Genomic DNA, 22,121 nt, shown 5'->3' with positions numbered 1-22,121 from the left:
ACACAGGAACTAAAGGTTGTCCTGCATAATAACAAATTTTAGGAACTGCCACATATAAGGGATAGTCTATAACCCTGCCCCGTATCATTGTGTGTGGGGGCGTGGGGGTGTCATTTGTTAAAACGAGAGGCATTTAGGGAACAGAGAGTGAACTAGTTTTCGACTGCACTAGGTAGAACCTCAGAAGTTCAGAGGTTCTGACAGCACAGAGCCTGGAGCCTCTTCAGATTCTGTGTCTCCCTCTCTCTCTCTGCCCCTCCCCCACTCGCACTCTGTCTCTGTCTCAGAAATAAACATTAAAAAAAATTTTTTTTTAAATATTTAAATGCCAAAGGAACTATTAGTATTATTTATTTGTTTTATATATTGTGACTGTGGTTATGATTTCACATATAAGTTTGCTATCTTCAAAAGTTTGAAAAACAGATTTGCTCATTCCTGTCCTTTTCCATAAAAAGAGACCGAACTAGATAAAGGCGTGCAGAAGCTTAGAGAGGTCTCTGGGTCTCACAGCAAAGGCTGGGTGAGACAGAACAACATGCCAGACCTCCCGCTGCCCCTTCCACTGGGCATCCCAACTAATACTCTGGTTCAGTAAATTAGTTGCTTATCCATCATCAGAAAAATCATTCGAAAAACAGTGTTTTTCTCCCTAATTATTGTCATCTGCCCGAGCAACTGTGAAACAAATGAATACAGATCCTCGGCGGAGGAGCGAGCCATGTCTGGGATGATCACCTTTCACAACTTCTCTCTCCCGCCTCTCGCCCTCCATCTGAGAATCGCTGAGCCTGAATCTCTTCTCCACAGCAGGGGCCAGGGACGAAATGGAATGAGAAAGGCTTCCAACCCTAAGGTGCCCAGCCAACCTCTATCTGGGAAAGGCTGGGGATGGTCTCAGAATCCTGATCATATCTTAAAATAGGTCACATCTGAGATTACGTGGTCACTTTAAACGCTGTGTAAATATGTTATAAGAAGCACCATACTTTAGGTTAAGACTGCAAATGCTCAATCCTCTGTCACCCAGAACTCAGAGATTCGTTTCTAGTTCAGTTCCTCTGATTTTGATATCATTTGTTTCGAAGACTAATCCTTGCTTTCGAGCCAAAATCAAAACCACACGAAACCCGAATAAGACCTGCTAGCCAGCCTCTAGCAGAGAATAAAGAAAAAAGCCTTCGTCACTTCATGCCTGAGATAGAAAAGTGTCTCAAAAAACAAGCTAATTTATGTCTTTACACCCCAATCTACACCAGGATTTGTTGAACAATGTTTACTTATTAGAGAGATGTAATTTCATTATACATCATAAAATCAGCAGGGGTATTCATGTATTACGAGCCATCCCTCCTCTTCCATTTCCATTCCCTAAAGCTGAGTGTTCTTTAGTACAAGTGCACATTTCAGATACAAGTCTCAAATACAAGCCACATCATCATTTCTCAGTAAAATGTAAAGTCTTTTCAGAAGGCTTACAGAAAAAGAGCTGCGATCATAGCATGGACATTAACCGTAAGCAACAATTTTCAAAAACAACAAGCAATAAAACAGGAGGTTGCAATTGTTTTCGCCTCTAAATCAAGCAAAGGAAAATCTTTTCAAGTGATGGGTAAGTTGTATAGAGCAAACACAGAAAATATGTACAGAAAAATTACAAAAATACTAACTATTGTTACAGATGACTGGATTGGCATTTAACAGGCTGAAAGAAACCAGATCAATCTCAATCTCACTGGGGTCAATTCGGGTGCTCAAACCAATAAAACAAATTTTTTTCTTTATGTTTGTGTACCAGAGGTGCTAAAATATTAACCAAGTCTGCAAATGTCATGCACAATAAAACCATTTATAAATATTAAAACACTTATTCGTATCAAAATCTGCTTAACAAAAATAGATAGCAGAAGTAATAAATCATTAGGACGATACCTAGGAAGAATAAAACATAAAATACCATTCTTCCCCCAAAAAGCAAGACAAAGCAGGGAAGAATGGATTTGGCAAAGATCATCTTAGTATACTTTGATCATTTTAATCCCAGAAATTATAAGCAACAGTCGAACAAAATCTATAATTAGCTATTACAATCAAAATATTACAGGTAAAATAGGTTCACATAATGTTCTTGTAATAACTCTAAGTTACTGTTTTACTTCCAAACTGTAAACTATTCTGTCACATGCAGATCACAAGAAGACTTCGAACTAACATATTAAAACCATGAACTTACACAGAATATCCAGTCAACAAAGATAATAAAATTAGAAATATGGCATAAAATTACAAATGTCTCACAATCCAATCAAAATTGGATTTGTACGTGCATATTAAGCGTCTAGGGTTTAAAACATCACAAGATAATCAACGCTGCTTTTTGTTCTGTAAAAACAAGTTGAACAGGACTCTGAGCACCTGTACTGGAATAATCTGTACTGGAATAAGGAAAATTTCTATTTAAAAGCTTACTAGACACTTGTTCTATTACAAAGACATGTTCCGGTATTCGTGTGCAGTGTTTTGTAAAGTACTTTATTTCCATTAGCATTATAAATTTTTGTTCCTCAGCAAATCAGCAAGAGACTAATGGCACAAATCAATATCATACTCTTCATAGCAACTAATATTAGGTCATTTATTATAGCAAAGGCCACTAGAAACTCGGCTAAAGGTATATCAGGCATTTCCATTTGAACACCATTTTTTAACAATGTGTCACAGGTTGAGTGAGTTTTTCTTTTATAAGGTAGTCTTCATAGGCTTAAGTGCCTCCAACTTCTTAGAGCAGGTAGAAATGTAAGAACACCTCAAAAAAAGTCAGCCATGCCTCCTAGGGGTCTTACCACCAACGACAACTCTCTAGAGGTGACCAATTTCTGTGCTGAAGGGAGCGAGACAGAGAGGCTTGTGAATAAGAGAAGTAAGGAGGGCACAAGAAAATAACTAACATTATTTCAAATCTTTTGGGCTCCAGAAGCTTTTCCACAGGGGCCAATGGAATGAGCGAAAGAAGCATTCAAGGAGTCCCACACTTAAAGGAACCCCCAATCCCTCACCGGGACGCAAGGAAGAAATTACGGAATTTCCTCCTGCCCCACTCCTGCTTTGTTCCAGAGGGAGGAGACCGTCACGGGGGACTCCTAGGGATGACCAGAAACCAGGTGACACAGGACTTCCCTGCCAGCGTGAAGTTCCCTCATCCTGTGGAGTTTCTAAGCTACAGCATTTCCTGATGGCAGAGTTCTGTTTACTTAGAGGTAAAGTCTAAATAACCAATCGATCCGGTAATGCTTTCAGTTTTAAATTTGCCATTTTACTTCTCTCATTTCCAAGACTTGTAAAAAGGATTTAAGGACAATTACAAGAATATTACATATCACCTCAAAGAACTCAAGTCACATGGAACTAAAGGATTTTCCTTTAAATAGTTGTGACTGATTAAAAAGAAATTGTGTTACTCTATTAGGTTAGTAGCCAAATATAGATAAGTACAACAGTTTAATGCTGCTAAATACATGATCAGTCTAGAGTGCTTAAACTTAAGCCCCACAGTTTGACACTCTAGAAGAAAAAAGAGAAACAAATCCCTTTGGTCCTGACTTAACACTGCAAACAGATACAACACAGATACAAGTGCGCTTTGCATAATACAGTCTTGAGATGTTCCCTTCTGCCTCTCAATATCAGAATTTCCACAGAACTTCAAGTACTTTTTCTATAGATCACGGTGCCATAATTCAATACTTTCCCTTTCTAATCCTGATGCACACTCCCTTCCAGCTGGCTCTGTGAACACAACGAGGTAACAACCACAGATATTTCTGGGGAAACCTCGCCCTTTCCTTTCAGCTGATTGACAAAGTAGGCACTAAGTACAAAAGGGCTGCTTTAGAATTTTCAGTTCTTCATGAGCAACCAAATGGTTTTCCCTTTTGTTCCCCAATGTTAATTAGAATATTTTTTCTGAAGAAGAGAGATACGCACCCAGAATGCAACAAAAGACCTGAGAAAGTAGTCAAGGAAGCAGAACGTGAAAAGCCAACAGAGACACCACAAAGTGTTTACACTAAAGTTTAGGGATTTTTGTCCCCCCCCCCCCCCCCCGCCCCAATCAGAGAGCTCTTACTCTTAGCCAATTTACTCGTATTTTATATTTAACTCAAATAAGTTTGGCTGCCTGGCTTCCACACTCCTGGGACACTGAAAACAGTAAATTAGCCATCAGGGCAGAGAAGCTCTTAGGGGTGAGAAAAAACAGCCCACCAGCAAAAATTGGAAATAATTCCCAGATAATAAAAAAAGGAAGAAGGAAAGTTATTTTTAAAAATATGAAACATGAGAGGCAATTCAGTCTGGGTCCCTTAGGTTAAGATAAACAGGTCCACTCTCTTCGATAAGCAAATGGCGGTAATTTTACAGCACGGGCCAAAACAATAACTCTGGTCTTTGAGAAGAGGTTTAAAAAGCCAGAGACACGTTGAAATATTTCAACAAAAAGGTTAACATTGTTTAAAAAATCCAAGCATTCAGTGACTTTTAAACCCTCAGTTATCTAGAAAATCATTTCTTAGAAGGCTGTTAGAGAATTCCAAAAAACTGAGGCATACATAAAAAATAAAGGAAGGAATGTTGTGTAGTTTAAGGCCTCTGGGAGTGGCGGAGAGAGACTCATTTAAATCATATTTAGCGAACCCCGTCCTATCCCTTCCCCCTCCTTTCCCCAGCAGACCTTGAAAATACCTGCCTACCAAAGAATACATTAATATTTAAATCTTTACTGACTGCAGATGCTTCCCCACAACCTCTACAATATACACTTCCGCCATCTTACCTTCTTGTGTATTGTTGGTCCATCCACATATGTGCTCAGAATGACCACTACCTTATAATCATCAGAAAAGTGACTTCAATTCCAGGTTAAAATAGGTACTACAATGTGGCTTGTTGAAAGTCAAACCCAAATCGTTTACCACGAGTGTCTTTCACTGAACAAAGAAATCCTATTCTGTTTCCAAGGGGGATAAAAAAGACGAGCCTAACCCTGGTAACCTTAACACAAAAGGAAGCTAAAAAGGCAGGGACTCGATAAGAACAAAGGATTGTTCTTTCTGATGACATCAATACGTATTAAACACGATGTGTTACACATCCTTCTATCAATACCTGAGATGATAAATTTGCAAATTAATACTACATTGGTCATAACTGCATAAAATTACAATAGCACCCTCTTTAGAAGAGATTTTGATTTATATAACGGTAGTAACTTTTATGTGTTTAATGTTTCTGAAATTAAAGGAGGAGATGAGCCACGGTGCGCAAGCAGAATACAACGTACAAGAAATAATTACGCTTGTGACCTCATGCCCTATAAGGTCACTCTGCATCATAGGCCAAAGGAAATCAGGAACCATCAGCATTTACCTCCGAGTGGTCACTGCCTGGAATGAAGGGCAAGCGTGGGTATATTTCATAAACCAGCAGGAGCTTGACCTCATAAAAAAGTCAATTATCAAAATGCTACATGTAGAATGTCACAAAAAGAAATATATAAAAGTGGGTTCCGCAAAATATCTTCCCTTCAAAATAAATCTGAGACAACTTAAACAGTTCATTTTCATCTGAATCATAACACGTGTCACAAGGTAACATTAATCCTTTGTTAGTAAAAAGAATCCGCAGAATTTATAAAAAGTATTTTGTAACATAAAACATTATAAATACATGCTAAAGAGTGACAACTCAAAATATTTACAATATGTACGTAAGTCACTGTCACAAGAATGTATGCAATATTTATAATTCCAGTCCTGTTACCAGTACAGTAAGAATCACAATACACTTACCCACAGATTTTCTATCAAAAATTAGGCATCAAAAGTTTACATACTGCCTGCATTTGTAAGGGATAAAATGTTTCCTAACATGTTCTGGGACAGGGCTCCATCACCTGAAGCAAAATTCTCACATCACTCAATTAGGACTTGGTTTTTATGAACATTTGTGAACTGGCTTTTCAGTTAAGGCAGACGATTGCTCCTTTTTCCTCCCTAGTGATTTCTGGTCTACGGCCAGAATCGCTGAGCAATATAAATTCACGTGAATTCCGAGGCAGTGACAATAACGAGAACAAAACTCCAGAAACCAGCAGAGCAGAGGAAAGGGGACAGCCGGCCAACATTCACTAGGTGTGTAATATACTGTGCCGGATGCTGTACAGAAAGTTCCTCCTTGAACGCTCTCAACAGCCCTAAGAAAAGCAACTGGCTTCTGGCCCACTGCTTTCCTGAGGTTCTCAGAAAACCCACACAGGGCTTTTATTGCATAATGTACCTAAATAACATTCCAGAAGACCCCAGTCAGTATGACCAGTTGGCTTGTCATCTTAGTCCCAGCTCAGTGACTTACTGGCTGTGAAGTGAGAGAAAGGTACTTCCCACTTTAAACCTCAGGCTCCAGATCTCTAAGGCGAAGGACGATCACAGTCCATCAGCCTGGTATGACATTCTGCTCTTCAAGCAAAAGCATTTTCAGAGTCTCAGACAAATATCTAACAAAGGGACTCTTAGATCAAGCTCAGTCATAAGTCAGGAGCTGCCAATACCGCATTGGGAATTATTGCACATTTTTAAATGCTTAGGATGATTAAATTATAAGAAAATATCTGATGAATGATGTATTTTACCAGATACAGCGCTTAATATTTTACCTACTTGAGTAAGAAGACTCCTGTGCTAAAAATAGGTTTTAGGTTTCTAAAAGAACATTTTATGCTGTTAGCTCGCCACGAGAATCATCTCCTCAAACATTAATGACCATGGTAGACGCGATTTCACTACAAGCATGTTATGGCAGGTGTGGGCTGTCCACCAGCTGGCTCCATAACCTTTTGATCCCTCTGGACAGCAAATCTGTTCAGCAGCCCTATGTGGTCATTTCTCATTTGTTGTACGCTTTCTTCTCCTTTCACACTTTCAGAATCCTTACTCCCTCAGCTTGACATTCTTTTATTAAAATAGAAAGCTCCCAGTGAAGCAAACTAAAACTAATTTTATACTCAGGCAATGTAAAAGTTCCAGAATAGATTAATATATGATAGCAAGAGTTGTTAGTGCAAGCTGTTTTAGTCACAGGGAGAATACATGTTTATTCTTTCACTAAAAATACAATAACATTAAGTGAAAAGATTAAAATTTTAAGTAAGCCAGCATTCCATTAATTAATAAAGTACTCCAGGATATTGTAACTAAATATGAAGGACTATAATTTACATACATGGAAAGGTTGAAATCTGACCTAAGAACAACCTAGTTTATACTTCAACGATGACGGGAACCATTACAGAGTAATTTTCTTACAGTTACGTTTCTGATACATTTTGTTGTTGCTAAATTTAATATGGCTAGAAATTACAGTCTGAAATCAGGAGTAGCTAAGGCACATATCTACTCATTCTTCTATCCCCACCGCCACTTCAAGATCTAAGGCTGCTGGTTAAGACAATAAGTTTCGTAGTCTGACAGTCACTTAGTAACTGAGGGACCTTAAGAAAGTTCTTTAATCTCTCTTGGCCTCAACTAACTCATCTGGTGGGGGAGGGGGGGGTGGGCAGTGACACTAGTCCCTAGTTTACAGGCTTACTGCAGTGGTTTAATGAAATAACACAGACCAGGCACTTAGCAAAAGCCTGACAGAGAAAGTGTTCAATTAATGGTAGGTATTGTGATTATTTTCCTTATACTGTATCCTCTCTGGACCCTCTAACAGACCTCTCACCTAGCAACATATACATTCTTATCATTGTTTCAGGGAGTAATTTGTGACTACATTACACTTTTATCTTGTAGCAAACTCATTCTCTTCTTTCCAGGAAAATAAAACAAAATGGCATTCACCACCATTGTTAATGGGACCTCTCTTCCCAAACTGTCAAGAATACACTGCAAGCATCTTCGGTGTTTTTCATAGACCTTTCTAGGTAGTCCATAATCAAGCCTTAGAAATACCTTCTATTCCACTCTATCTACATTTTCGGTGTTTTTCATAGACCTTTCTAGGTAGTCTGTAATCAAGCCTTAGAAATACCTTCTATTCCACTCTATCTACATCTAGGTCTGGGTCCCATCTCCCCTCCATAGTAGCTGCCCAACTACTCATTCTGCTTCAGCCCACTCTCCCACTGCAGTCCATTCCAAATAAAGGTGTCTGGAAATGGTTTCTCAATATTTCCATAATAGCGTTCTCCTTTCAAAAGGACCTCCGATGATTTGCTAATGTTTCCTCTTCAATGTAGTCCACAGTATTTTACTCATAGTTTGTCCTTAAATTGAGGCATCTTTTATTCAGTAAAGTTTATGATGAGCTGATGAGCTGTTTTCCAGAATATTATAAAACTAATAGCCACAAGTTACTGAACAAATAGCACTGTTCAGGGCTCTTCAAATACTAGAGTCACCACTGACAAACAGCTGGTAGAGTTATACCAGTTATAATAATTATAGTCCTTTTGGGATCCTGTTTTCACATCCTTCTTGTACTATCATGTATTGTCTGTCTTGACACGTATAGTGAGCATCTTATTACCAAGAATTTCGTATTGGCAAAAATCATTTAAAATGAAGCCACCTGAAACCCAGGCCAAATTTTCAAAGTAAAAAGTTTTAAAAGTTTCATTAAGAATTTAACCAAAATAAAATAAAATAAAATAAAATAAAATAAAATAAAATAAAATAAAACTGATTTTGTTTTATACTGTATTTGACCTAGCAGCATGATTACAAAGATTTTATGCTGCAAAAAATATGCAAACCCTTCAAGAACTTTTCCCAAGGTCTTTCCCAATCCGTTCAATTTTCTTCTAAAAGATCTTCACGAATTTTCTTTCTTAACATTACACTGGTCTAACTCTACCCAATCTTTGTTTCTTAAGAATTCACAATTCCAACTTCAACTTGGAAAGGATCTACCTTCTACTGCACTTGCATATCATCAGATCACCACACGCTGGCATCCACAAGCATAATAATGCAACAGAGACAGATGCTACTGTTTAAATAGAGTAGGATTTTTGATTGGGATTAATTTTAGAAGAGGGGCACCCGGGTGGCTTAGTCAGTTAAGCGTCCAACTCCTGATTTCAGCTCTGGTCATGATCTCACAGTTTGTGAGATGGAGCGTTGAGTCAGACTCTGCACTGACAGTGCAGAACCTGCTTGGGGTCCTCTCTTTCTCCTTCTCTCTCTCTCTCTCTCTCTGCCCTTCCCCTGAGTGCACTAAGTAAATAAATAAACATTAAAAAAAAAAAAAGAGGGCAGTCCATTAGAGAATATTCTGATATATATTTTTTAAATCAGGGGCGCCTAGGTGGCTCAGTTGGTTGAGCGGCAGACCCGCTCAGGTCATGATCTCACAGCTCCTAGTTCGAGCCCCACGTCGGGCTCTGTGCTGACAGTTCAGAGCCTGAAGCCTGCTTCAGGTTCTGTATCTGCCCCTTCCCTGTTCATGCTCGCTCTCTCTCTCTCAAAAATAAATAAACATTTTTTTAAAAAAATAAAAAATAAAAAATAAAATAAAATAAAACTCCAAACCATAGGGATTTGGAAAATGAACGCATAGAATTCAAAGATCCCTTATTGTGACTTTCAATGACTCACTTTTGTTGATAAGTAGTAGTGAGCATATCTGTGAGTTTAGTACTTTCTTCGTACCTAAGCGTCGGAAATCGATAAGCTTTGTAGAGAACTCTTACGTGATATGACATGGTCCATATACTGAGGTAAGTACGGGGCCCAGGCATCAATGGCTTCCTTCCGTCCCGCTTGCTCAATTCTTCTCAGTTCAGCTAGAAGCAGGGCCTGCGCGGCTTCTCTGACCTGAACAGGAAACAGATCCAAATGAAAAAAACAGAAAGCAGATCAGTTGGTGAGGTGTTTAAAAACTGGAAAGTTCATAACGAAATGAAGCTAGAAAATATACAAGTCACATTAATTTACGGGAGAAAAACTACAGACCAAATAGTGAATTAAGTATTTAAAGTAGAATAAATTGGATGTGAGCAAATGAAAGACATTTTAATGAATGAGCTCACTGAAAAATATTTTAACACTAATAGACAGAATATGTGAACATTTACGCAGCGTTGGGTTTAAAACTTCATTTTCCAAAGCCTTTGAAACATTCTTGCACTTTCATTTAGCATTTTCACTTTAAAATTTCCATGTCATTGATCCTGTTGAAAGCCACTGTTAGAACTGTTAAATGTATCTTCCGTTTTAGCCTGAAGAAATCTAACCTTATCTAGTGAGTTTCTTTGTATGATATATGCTAAATCGGTATTGTCTATACAAATGTATGTATAACTCCGCACGATTCATGTGTCCCTAAGACGTGCTTAAACAATTTGTTTTCAACAAATAAGCAAAGTACATTCTTGTGTACTAATATTAGTTCTATAGAAGGAAACTAGTTGTCAAAGTTACATCATCCCAGTTTTTCCTTCAATGCGGCACACAACTTTTATTTTGCAGTTTTAGTGTTCTTTTGGCAAATTACCACAAAGCACAGAGTCAAAGAAGCTAGTCAATTGTCAAGTGGTGTATCAATCAATTTATTAACTCTTCATAACTGAAAACGTAACTCAGCAGTGTCTGATAAGAGTTTAAATCAAAACTGTTTTTAATTATAACTGATTTTTGAAGTGAATTCAAAAACAATTCAATGCAAAACCATGAAGATTTTAGTATGGTGCGATTCCCCTTGGAGATGAGGGAAGGGAAACCAGATGCAGGGAATATCTACATTTTGAGAAGTTCAAAATCTTGAATGATACAAACTGCTATAGCTAGACAGGTCAAATGCCATAATAAAGGAAATCTCTATAAAACATTTCCAAGTTCCTGGTGATATTATATTCCAAGCAGTATCTAATACAGCAGAAGTCCCTTAACACAAAATAACAGCTACCATTTATTGAGCTCCTACCATGTGTCAGGCTCTGTACTTACTGTTTCACTTGCATTATCTGATTTGATCCTGACAGCAATCCCATGAGGAATATATTATTATCCCCACTTTACAAATGAGCTTCAAACAGGTTAAGTAAATTGCCCAGGGTCACAAAGTTAATAATTGGCAGAACTGATATTTAAACCCAGGTCTCTTCGAATTCCAAAGACTTTTATTATAACACAGTACCTTCCACTGGACAATGGCTATTCACTCAGAATTTGATTGGTGTAATTACAACTCAGTGTGTGATTTGGGGGGAGGTATATGTGAGCATGGATGTATGTGTACAATCCATACAAAAACCAATACTTAAACAGTTCCATGAAGTATTTGAAAGCTTTTGTCAAATATTCACTGCATTAAAAAGTAAATTCGCAAGCTGTAGCATTATTGTTTTGTATACAAACTGAGAAAAAAAAAATCAGAAACCCATATTTTCTGTCACATAATAAACTGGTGAAAAGAAATTAGATAAGTATTAACCATTTCATCTCAAATTTACACATGTCTAGGGCGCCTGGGTGGCTCAATCGGTTAAGCATCCGACTTCGGCTCAGGTCATGATCTTATGGCTTGTGAGTTCGAGCCCTGCATTGGGCTCTGTGCTGACAGCTCAGAGCCTAGAGCCTGCTTCAGATTCTGTGTCTTTGTCTCTCTCTCTGCCCCTCCCCTGCTCACACTCTGTCTCTCTCTGTCTCTCAAAAATAAATAAACATTAAAAAAAAATTTACACATGTCTAATGCGTTCATGTTTTTGTTTTCTAGCCATATCACAACGACGTTACCTCCAAGCATCGATCTTGCCATCTCCGAGCCAGCATCTCTAGAAGTGGAGGCCTAAACTTGTCCAATCCCAGCAGGTCTGGCAGCATAACACAATGCATAGCAGCCAACTGACTCCATCCTGTTAAAATGTAACATAGTATAAATACTTTAAACATTTTGGCATTCCCTAAAGATTTTTCTTCAAATATACCAAAAACCAAAAAAAAAAAAAAAAAAAAAAAAAAGGGGGGGGGCAAATGTGCTAAATTGTATTGTTAAGGATTTCCACTTTTATTAGATATTTTATACAAAGAATTATATCAAATGTAGTTCATCTCTAAATCAAGTAATTGGTACTTATAAGAACTTTCAAAGTCTTAAATAAAAATAAATTTCCTCATAAAGTACATTCAAATTCTACAAGGAAAACAAATTTCTAAACAGTCCCTCGAAGATAAAATATATTCAGGGTTGAGAAAGTGTAGAAATAAACATGTACTAGAGTAATAGACTTAAAACCACTTTCAGTTAAAAGGGCATTCACACAGATATCCAAAGATAAGTTCATGTCACTTAAGGCCTGGCCATCTGTGTATGACCACCTTATCAGTCAACAGAGATGTCTTCTCTTGTCTGTCACAGGGCCTTTAATTAATACTTATCGACCTCTTTTCTTACAAAGTGAACCAGATATTTAAACACAATCATAACTGAGTAACATAACATCAACTTTGAGGGGAAATATGAATTCAGACATTTCATAAAATAAAAACTGGATAAGCTAAAATTTACAAAATCTTAAGCATCATTAACTTTAATTTATGGGAATAAAAGTTATTTTTTCCAAAATTCTAATCCATAATATGAAACTTAAGTATATGAAGAAAACAAACACTGTCTAAGTCGCTCCAAAGTCTAAAAGCAACACTACCCAGACATTCTCAAATAGTCATTTCAACCCTGTTTTAAAGGTGTCTGAAAAATATATACACAATAAATGCTTCAGTCTTCCCAAATCACGCATGAAGCCGCTATTAATCCACAATAATTACCATAACACCTTCTGGGGATAATATTTAAAGAAAAATGACCAATAATGAATGCAAAAAGAATTGTCTATTACCATATACAAGCTGGGTTATCTGTGATCGCAGAATTTTAACAAATCAACGTTTTGAAGTAATCTAAACTGTAGTCTTCTAAAACAACAAGAACCCAGGGTGCCTGTGTGGCTCTGTCGCTTAGGCGTCCGACTTTGGCTCAGGTCATGATCTCACGGTTCGTGAGTTTGAGCCCTGCATCAGGCTCTGTGCTGACAGCTCAGAGCCTGGAGCCTGCTTCAGATTCTGTGTCTCCCTCTCCCGTCCCGTCTCCTGCTTGCACGCTCTCTCTCTCAAAATAAATAAACATTAAAAAAATAATAAAAATTTAAAAAATGAAATAATAAGAACCCTACCATAAAATTCAAAACTATTATTGGGATTGTTAAAAAAAGAGAGAGGGAGAGAGAGGGAGAGAGAGAGACAGAGAGAGAGAGAGGGAGAGAAAGGGGGAGAAGGAGAATGAGTGACAGATAAGCCACCTATCTAAAAATTCACCCTTTCAATAAGAAAATTCTCATCAACTGAGAATATATGATTACATAACTTAGGTGATGAGCACATACATTTTAGATTACAATTTCTTTCCAAAGAGGATATATATACGTATATAGAGGATATGTACATATATATCTATACACACGCAAATCTATATGGAAACATAAGTTACCACCTAATAATTTCTTTAAGTGCTTTAATGTCTCATGAAAGTATGAAGTGTATTTATGAGCTAAATTTTAATAGGATAATGATTCTCACCATGGTCCAAAGTCAACAACTTTTTTTTTGAACAAATTACTATCTTTCACAATAGCTTAACAAACATGACCCTAACTATTTTTGCTAAAACCCAGTCTTAACATACTAACCTTAGTACATGCCTATGACAGGGAAGCCAAACAAAAACTAAGTTATACTTTGGTGTTCCTGTGTTTTCTTTCCAAACGAGTGCTACTTAGAACATGAGCTCTCTATGCTTAATGGATATTGTACCATTCTTTCCAGTTGAATGGACTGGTAATGCTGCTTTTTAATAGAGTCCGAATCAATCTGGGTTATGTTTGAGATTTTGTAAATTTCCTCCTTTTTATATTATACGTCCTGGTGAAGGCTGAGCCCATGATGAAGAGAGTGGATGTAAGTCAGAGCTCACAAGTTCTGCTAGGCTTCCAGGCAGTATAAATAACCCTCATGGGAAAAAAAGGTTTGTGGATTCCATTCACATTTTCAGAGCTCCAAACATACTTGCAACTAGTCTAAGTCCACAGGGATAATATGGTAGTCTAACTACATCTTAAAAATTGAAATTATGGATTTTTGCCTCATCCAGAAACAGAAACAGTAAGGAGGATAAACAGGTGAATTCCTCACAGTCTGTAATCACTGGTGCTAATCAACATTCTGAAGACTTTTCATATGAGAATGTAGAGAGGCCCCTCACATCTCCCCCTCACCTCAGAGTAATGGTACATGCAAAATAAACTCATTAGTTCTAACACCAGAGATCACATGACAAACATCACTATGAAAACCAATCCACCTTTTAATATCTACTTCACATCAAAGATTGGCATCTCTGCCCTTCTTTAACATCATTCTAGATTACAAGAAACACAATTATGCCAGCCACGAGTAGCATTACATTTTCGTAACTGGTCCTCAGCACTGACATTAGCAAATCAAGCTATAAAACGGAAACTTTAGGATATCACATATAACAAAACAGATAAATGTATAAATTAGATAAAAAGAACATGTCATATCAGAATAAAGCACAGACTGAAAGGGAGTTGTTAGAAAGTTGAGAGAGAATACCTTCATTTACTAAGAAACAGGTATGTAAAGCAGGAGTAGAAGCAGGGTCAGAGCCAGAGTGATCAGCATCAGACCGAGCGGAAATGACAGGAGCAGGAACTTGCAGAGAAAACAGAAGAAATAAAGAGGAGAGAATTGAGGTACAGCAGCTTCTGAAAAAAACCTCAGTATTAGTGAAGAATGAAAAACAAAATTAGCAAAATATAGTAAATGGAGAACTGAAAAATGATGTTTTAATCAGAAGGGCATGATCGTCAAGGATTACAGCAAGGAAATGATACATCTGGACAGTAACCACATTGTAGTTCAAATTCTATTTAATATTCAAGTTGATCAATGTATCAGCTAATATAAAAAACAGTTCTAAAACAACTAAGGCTACAATGAAAAAATGACAGACATTAAGGATTAGCAAAAATATAATCCAATTTTTAAAATGTACCACATACTGAAAAGTTTTTGCTGGTCTTCATATTGTCGATTACATTTTTCTAATAATTTATTTCCTAACTTTACGTGTAAGTTATTTTCTTAACATCTGAAACCAACATCCACTGAGATCATTTCAATTTTCCACACTCATTTTATAAAAATACAATTTAAAACATACCAACTTGTATAGAATATGTGTTCTTTTGTGAGAAGAACCCTAACATAGCTTCATTCTTTGAAGTTTAAAAAATATTTTTAATGATACAAATGCTTTATATTATAAAAATAATTACTGAGTGTTCTAATCCTTATATAATACATGCAACAACCCGCACCCCACACCCCCAAAAAGTAATGTTACCAGGAAAATGTTTCAGCTTAAATTATCATATGAAAAGGCAAAAAGACCGTATGGCACACACATTCTACAACTGGAGGTCAATGTTAAGATTTAGAGGTCACCATTTGACACTTCCTTCCTATGGAGAAATTACCATATGTCATGCACAAGCATCTTCAAATTAATCCCTCTCCTTTCTTCTGTCATTGAACAGCAATAGGTTTGGGCTCCTGAACAGATTAAGCATTGTCCACTGAATGATATGTTTGTTTTTCATGCAGTGAAGTTCCTTTGTAGCTACAGGACAGCTGCATGAAAACAACTTTTCATAATTTCCACACAAATGCGTCATAATGTCAATCAGGCACGCGTGAGGTGGTAAACAGCACAACTAAGAGAAGCACATGAACAGTAATAAAAAGCAGGAAATCCAACTCCATAAACCCTAAGAAGCACATCTTGCACATATGAAAGTTTCATTTGGGAAATTATATATTTTTTTTATTATCACAGGCCTGTTTTTTGTTCCTTATGAAATTAAAATGACTTTATAATGTTATGTTTATGAAAAACACAGAGCTTTTAATTGCATATTTCATAAGATCTTCAAGAATTCTATTGTAATCTTATAAAGAAATCTCAAATATTTCTATGTTCCACTTAATAAATCTTTCATTTTTTAAATCATTTTTAATTACGAATTCAGTTATTATGGCCTAGAAAATATTCACTTCCTTATGCAAAAAAGTTGGCAAGCCTGGTTGGCGAAGAGAAAATTGTCAGGCTTTAGCTTTCATGCTACCAAAATTGTTGACAAAGTTCCTCTGGTGATTTTCAACAAGTGGGACTTTTTTCCTTTTTAAGAGAAATTATAGAAAAGGAGAAATTATCATCATCCTTCAAAAGGCTGTGGTAACTGTATCTGATTTTTCTCTTAAGTGAGAGGACACCAGAATTAGAACGTGAGGAAATTCAATACAAATGAATAAAACTGCAGGACAGAGTGAGCATTACCCTAGCCAGGACAAATAAGTAGTGGGACAAAAGCACATCTTCTCTAAGTCACAGCATAAAGGAAAGCAGAAATGCTACTGAGGAAACTGCTAGAATAAGTAATAATAGGTCTTAATAGAATAATGTTCAATAAATGTAAGTTTATTTTTATAATATATGTAAGTTTGTTTTTAAAAATCTCTGCATCACCAAAAAATATTTCATTCAGCCTACTTCATAACTAAAACTGCAGAATCTAGAACTACTTTCATAATTAATTGAGAATACTCAAATTCTACTTGAGCTTGCAAAACTGTTCACACACAGAAAAAAAAATCAGCAACAGAAATTTAAAAAGTACTACTTCTAAAATAAAAAGCTCAAGATTTAATGACAAATAAAAATCTGAAGAGGTCATATGTAGCACTGAGTATTAAAAATTTATACCATAAAGCATAAATGAGCATTTGGTTTCTTAAAGCGGCAATGATAATGATCAACTGGCTTTCTCTTATTAAGGATTTAGTAAAACTTAAGGGCAAAGTCTCAATGCAACTTCCAGTGATGACAGAAGTGGCATAAGTTCTATTAGTTTACCTAGGAAATTTCCTTAATTTCGCAGCTAAGAGCCTCTTTGACTACTTACTATCACATGAACAGATAGGCAAAGATAAACGAACCCATGGGGTTAACACACACGTGCACACATGCGCTCTCGCTTTCCATTAGATAGCATATATACATGTACGATACCCAGGGTTTTCTGTTTTTGAATAAGCCTATTTCAGTCTTCATATGAAATCGGACTCTGAATTCCAGTGTTCCCTACTGCCATTGTGACATGAAGAATGTATCAAGGACAGAAAGTGAACTTACTTTAGGTAGCAAGTTATTGGTCTAAACCTCATTGGCCTCCTGGTACAAGAACACAAATAGCCCTTTCAATACATTTTTTAGGCGGAAAAAAGAAATCTAGAAGATAAAGATTTCTGTAAAACCAAACGCAATGCTTAAAGAAGTTTTTCCAAAGCTTAACACTAATAAAAACGAACACTATTTAATAATGAATCACTTTATCTAAAGAGCTGTGTGATAATCATGAAGCGTGGAGAGGGGTGGATAGAGGAGAAGGAGGCGTTCCACACTAAGTCTTCCATCCAAGAGAGAATCTTAGAGTAACATCTGCCCTTTTATAAACTTCCTTTATGTCTACACTTCTATGTCTCAGGGAGTTGAGCATTCTCATCATCTTTTAAATCAACATGAAGCATTAGGATAAATTGTTGATCAAGCAGTCTACAGAAAAAAGGGTGTCCTTAAAACACCATGGAGAAAGAGCACAAAAAGTCTAACGGCAATAAGGAAGTACAAAGGTCCAGGAAATAGAGAGGATAAGCACCTACCGTAAAGCAGAACGAATTAACAGCCCAAGATGCTGTTCTGACAGACATACATCAAGGCAAAATAACAAGTGCTGATAATGTTTGAAAAATAGTAACTCTACTTAACCTATAGATCACCACTGGATTATATCAGACTTGGAATAAGTTCAGACGCAATGACTTGGCCTATAACTCCAGCCAGTGTTCAAAAAATAAAACTTAAAAAAATGTTTAAAAATTCCACTTCTGTAAAAGGTCTCCTTCATTACTAATATCCAAAATACATAAATGAGCTAAGACCCAAAACAATGGGGGCTGGGGGGAAGAGTCTGAAGTTTACTGCAGTGAAAGTAAGGCTATTAAAATTTTCTATTTCATTTAATTAACAATAAGCCCCTACTATGTGTCAGATATTGGGCTAAGCATACAAAGTCTCATAAAGATTAGCCAAAGTTACTTGGTTACTGAGAGTCTGGCAGGAAAAGCAAATAACTAATTAAAATATTATCATAAATTACACTTGTCTGAATCTCCTCCGTTACATAGAAGCTCCTTGAAGGCAGAGATTTGTTATGTCAGCCTTGTAGATTCAGCACCTAGTTACTGACATACTGACACTAGAAACATAGAGAGAAGGTATCTATAGATCCATTCATTCAAGTATTTATTGAGTACCTTCTGTGTACCAGTCACTGTTCAAAGCACTTGTGCCAAATTAGTGAACAGAAAGAACAAAAGTCTGTCCTTTGAGCTTCCAAAGACCAAAGTTACATGCCAATTTTTATTAAAAGGCATGTAAATTCAAACACAAAATTTTAAGGAGTCTTCAGGTCCATCCAATAACCTGATATATGTACTCCATATATGTTTCTTGCTATAGACCCTGGAAAAAGATGGTGAGAAATTATTGGGTAATTTACATAAATGATTCCTGAAATAATTTAACAATGACTACTTCCTACTTCAAGTTTAGACAACCTAAATTAAATACATTTCTGAAAAATAAAACAGCAGATATCGTTACATAACCTTAGAACCTTAAATTGCTTAGATTTGCTTCCACACCTACCACTGAGTAAAGACACAACTACCAGCATAGACACAGGGCCACAATCAAGATAAGCACTAGAGACACAGACCAAAGACTTATGCCATGAGATTACTGAATTGATCAAGAGAAGTACAGTACGTCAGAATGTAGAGAAGCCTAAAGCGATGGGCAGATTTAGGGCTGTATAACCATGAACAAAAAGTTAGTTTGACATCTCTGATCCCTTTCTCAAGTGAGATGTTTTATAAAGCACACAATTGAGTATCTAATAAATAAAAACTGTCTCTATCAAAAAGTACATGACTTGTCTATAAATGTTAATTATTGGCAAAGACTGAATTAACAAGCCCACTGCTAGACAAAATAAACCTCCTGTGAAGAAATTATTTTCCAATGAAATACCCTGATAATGTGTATGAGAAATTATGTTAGCTGAACTCTCCAGATCATCTTTATTCTCAGATCCAAATGTCTATGAAAGGTCCAATCCCCAGCTAAAGTCTTTACTCTGTATAGATTATTTTGCAGCTGAACAAGTATTAGCCGACATGTAAGTGACAGTTTATCGAAAAGGAGCATATTCATGTTTGCAATCCAGCTTGAAAAATGGATTGTGAGTCAATGTGCACTGCAGTGGGAGTCAGGAAAAGAAAACATAAGGAGAGGAAAAGGTTTAAAAGAAAACCAAGGTAAGAGAAGTCAGAGCAGAAAGACGAAATATAATACCCTAACTGTTGTAGTCCAAGAACTCAGAGCTTTTGTCCATTCTCTGACCACTTCTTATCCTAAACTGGTTGTTTTATGTTCATGAGTTATCTACTAGATATATAGATACAGATACAGATATAGATATAGATATAGATATAGATATAGATATAGATATATAGATATATAGATACACACACACACACACACACACACACACACACACACACACACACACACTACTTAAGAGAGTATACATCAGAATAATCTTTCTAATGTCCTAAATAGAGATGTTTGGAGAAAAAAGTGCTCAACAATTTTTTTGTTAAAGAGATAATTACTCCATATTTTCAATATTCAAATAGAAAGTGGGTTTCCTGATGCCATCCTAAAATATTTTACCATAACTCTCACTACACGTTGCTAACCTTTATTTACTTTAAAAGATAAGCGTCTGTGCTATTCCAAATGGAAACTCCTAAGTCTACCTTAAATAAATGCTTTAGAAAAAGACTCAATTCTCTTCACCACTCTCAAAACATGATGCTTTATGAGAGAAGCAACATTAAAGCTTTCCTACTGTAACATTCTCAGAACTGACCAAGTGAGTAAACTGAATACTGTAATGGTGGTGAAGTACACAATGTATCGTGACAATGTCACAAATTACGCTGGACCCCTTGTATCTGCTGCTATGGTTACAGAGGGAGAAAACTGTCATCCAAGAAGAAACATCAACTATAAAGAATGATAATGAAGATGGTAATGATGAGGACAACAAATAAAATCTCTAACAGGCACTGGTCTCAAATGAAGCTCTAAACTAATTAAATGAAGGAGAGTGTGGCCTGCCACTGATTTGTACTGTATAATCTGGATGATATTTTCAGTGGATTTAGAACAAAAATACGTGTTATTGTAGAAAAAGCACAGATCTAGAGTTAAAAGGTGCTATTGTATCCTAATCATACCTCCATAACTAACCATATTTTAAGTCAGTCTTTTAGCTTTGTGAACCCGTTTCCATTTCTCCCTGAAGTAATGGCTATAAAAATATTACAACACTATGTAACATAAAGAATATTTACCTTGGGGTGCCTGGGTGGCTCAGTTGGATAAGCATACGACCTCAGCTCAGGTCATGATCTTGCAGTTCATGGGTTCAAGCCCTGCATCAGGCTTTGTGCTGACAGCTCAGAGCCTGGAGCCTGCCTCAGATTCTGTGTTTCCCTCTCTCTCTGCCCCTCCCCTGCACATGCTCATGCCCATGCTCTGTCTCTCTCTCTCAAAAATAAATAAACATTAAAAAAATAAAAGAATATTTACTTTATGAAGTAATAGTATATTTAGAACATTTTGGAGGCACCTGGGTGGTTGAGTCAGTGAAGCATCCGACTCCTGATTTCAGCTCAGGTCATGATCTCATGGTTCATGGGTTCAAGCTCCACATGGGGCTCTGTACTGACAGCGCACAGTCTACTTGGGATTCTCTCCCTCCCTCTCTCTGACCCTCCCATGTGCTCGCTCGCTCTCTTTCTCTCTCCTCCTCTCTCTCTCTCTCTCAAAATAAATAAATAAACTAAAAAAAAAAAAATGTTTAAAGTAAAGGGAGAGGACCTTCCACTTCTGGCCAAGATGGAGTAACATGAAATAGACTTATAATCCCATCTAAAATAACCCCCACCCAAAAAATACATAAAAAACCAATAGTTTCAAGCCACTGGACATCAAATGATGATGGACTAAAAGTGAGGAGTTGGGAGACAAACAGCTCTATGATTACCCCCATTTATTGCCTTGTTGGGAGTTTCTAGACCAACATATAGGAAAGAGGATTTAGGAAGAGTCCAACAGTTTCCCTGAGCTAAGGAGACAGAGCTGAGAGTCTCAGGAAACCAGAGCAGCCAGAATCCACAGGAAGAGAAGAGAACTTCAAAGATCAAGGTTCTTCAGAGGTCCCCATCAAATATTCAGCAGAGCACAATCAGTTCATGTGTGTGAGGAAACTACTAAAGTATATGTGTGTTGCTCCCACTAGCCAGACTGGAAAATTCAGAATTCATGGGGTACCAGATACTCAGGAAGGTCTGGCCCGAGTAATGGGAAATTAGCCTTAGACAGAACATGACTCCACACCCACCTAACAAATCATAAAAGCAAGACCAGAAAAAGATCAAACTGCTTCCAAGTAACTTAACTGCATCCAGAATATAGCTTAAAATTTTTTTATAACAATATAAAAATATTCAGTACCCAACAAGGTGAAATTCAAATATCTGTCACTTAACAATGATTACCAGGCACACAAAGAAGCAGGAAAGTACAGTCCATAATGAGGAGAGGAAAAGTCAATTAAAAACAACCCCAAACTGACAGAGATGTCAAAATTATCAAATAAGAGTATTTAAAAAGTTATTATAACTGTAATTCATATATTGAAAAAAGTTACATAGAGACAATGAGAATATAAACAAAAAGACCCAATTCAAAATTGTGAACATGAAAATCATAATATCTGAGATGAAAAATAC

The 22,121-nt window shown here is 36.7% G+C and overlaps 1 protein-coding gene across 5 annotated transcripts in view; it reads right to left on the bottom strand.

Annotated features, from left to right (window-relative positions):
- WDR7 (WD repeat domain 7) overlaps positions 1–22,121 on the bottom strand; it is a 352,075-nt gene that overhangs the window by 219,395 nt on the left and 110,559 nt on the right. For 4 of the 5 annotated variants that reach the window (XM_019463951.2, XM_019463944.2, XM_053902760.1 and 1 more), the window contains 3 exons: positions 14,688–14,786; positions 11,793–11,911; positions 9,749–9,872 (listed from right to left, as the gene is read on the bottom strand). In XM_019463951.2, coding sequence (XP_019319496.2) covers positions 9,749–9,872; positions 11,793–11,911; positions 14,688–14,786 — 342 coding nt within the window. The remainder of the gene's footprint in view (positions 1–9,748; positions 9,873–11,792; positions 11,912–14,687; positions 14,787–22,121) is intronic. The other variant, XM_053902762.1, reaches the window with a different exon arrangement.

This window comes from Panthera pardus, unplaced genomic scaffold (assembly GCF_024362965.1).
Source record: "Panthera pardus isolate Hobbes unplaced genomic scaffold, ASM2436296v1 HiC_scaffold_15, whole genome shotgun sequence".
Taxonomy (NCBI): domain Eukaryota; kingdom Metazoa; phylum Chordata; class Mammalia; order Carnivora; family Felidae; genus Panthera; species Panthera pardus.
Note: the sequence above shows the minus strand (reverse complement) of the source record. Positions and strands in the feature narration are given on the sequence as shown.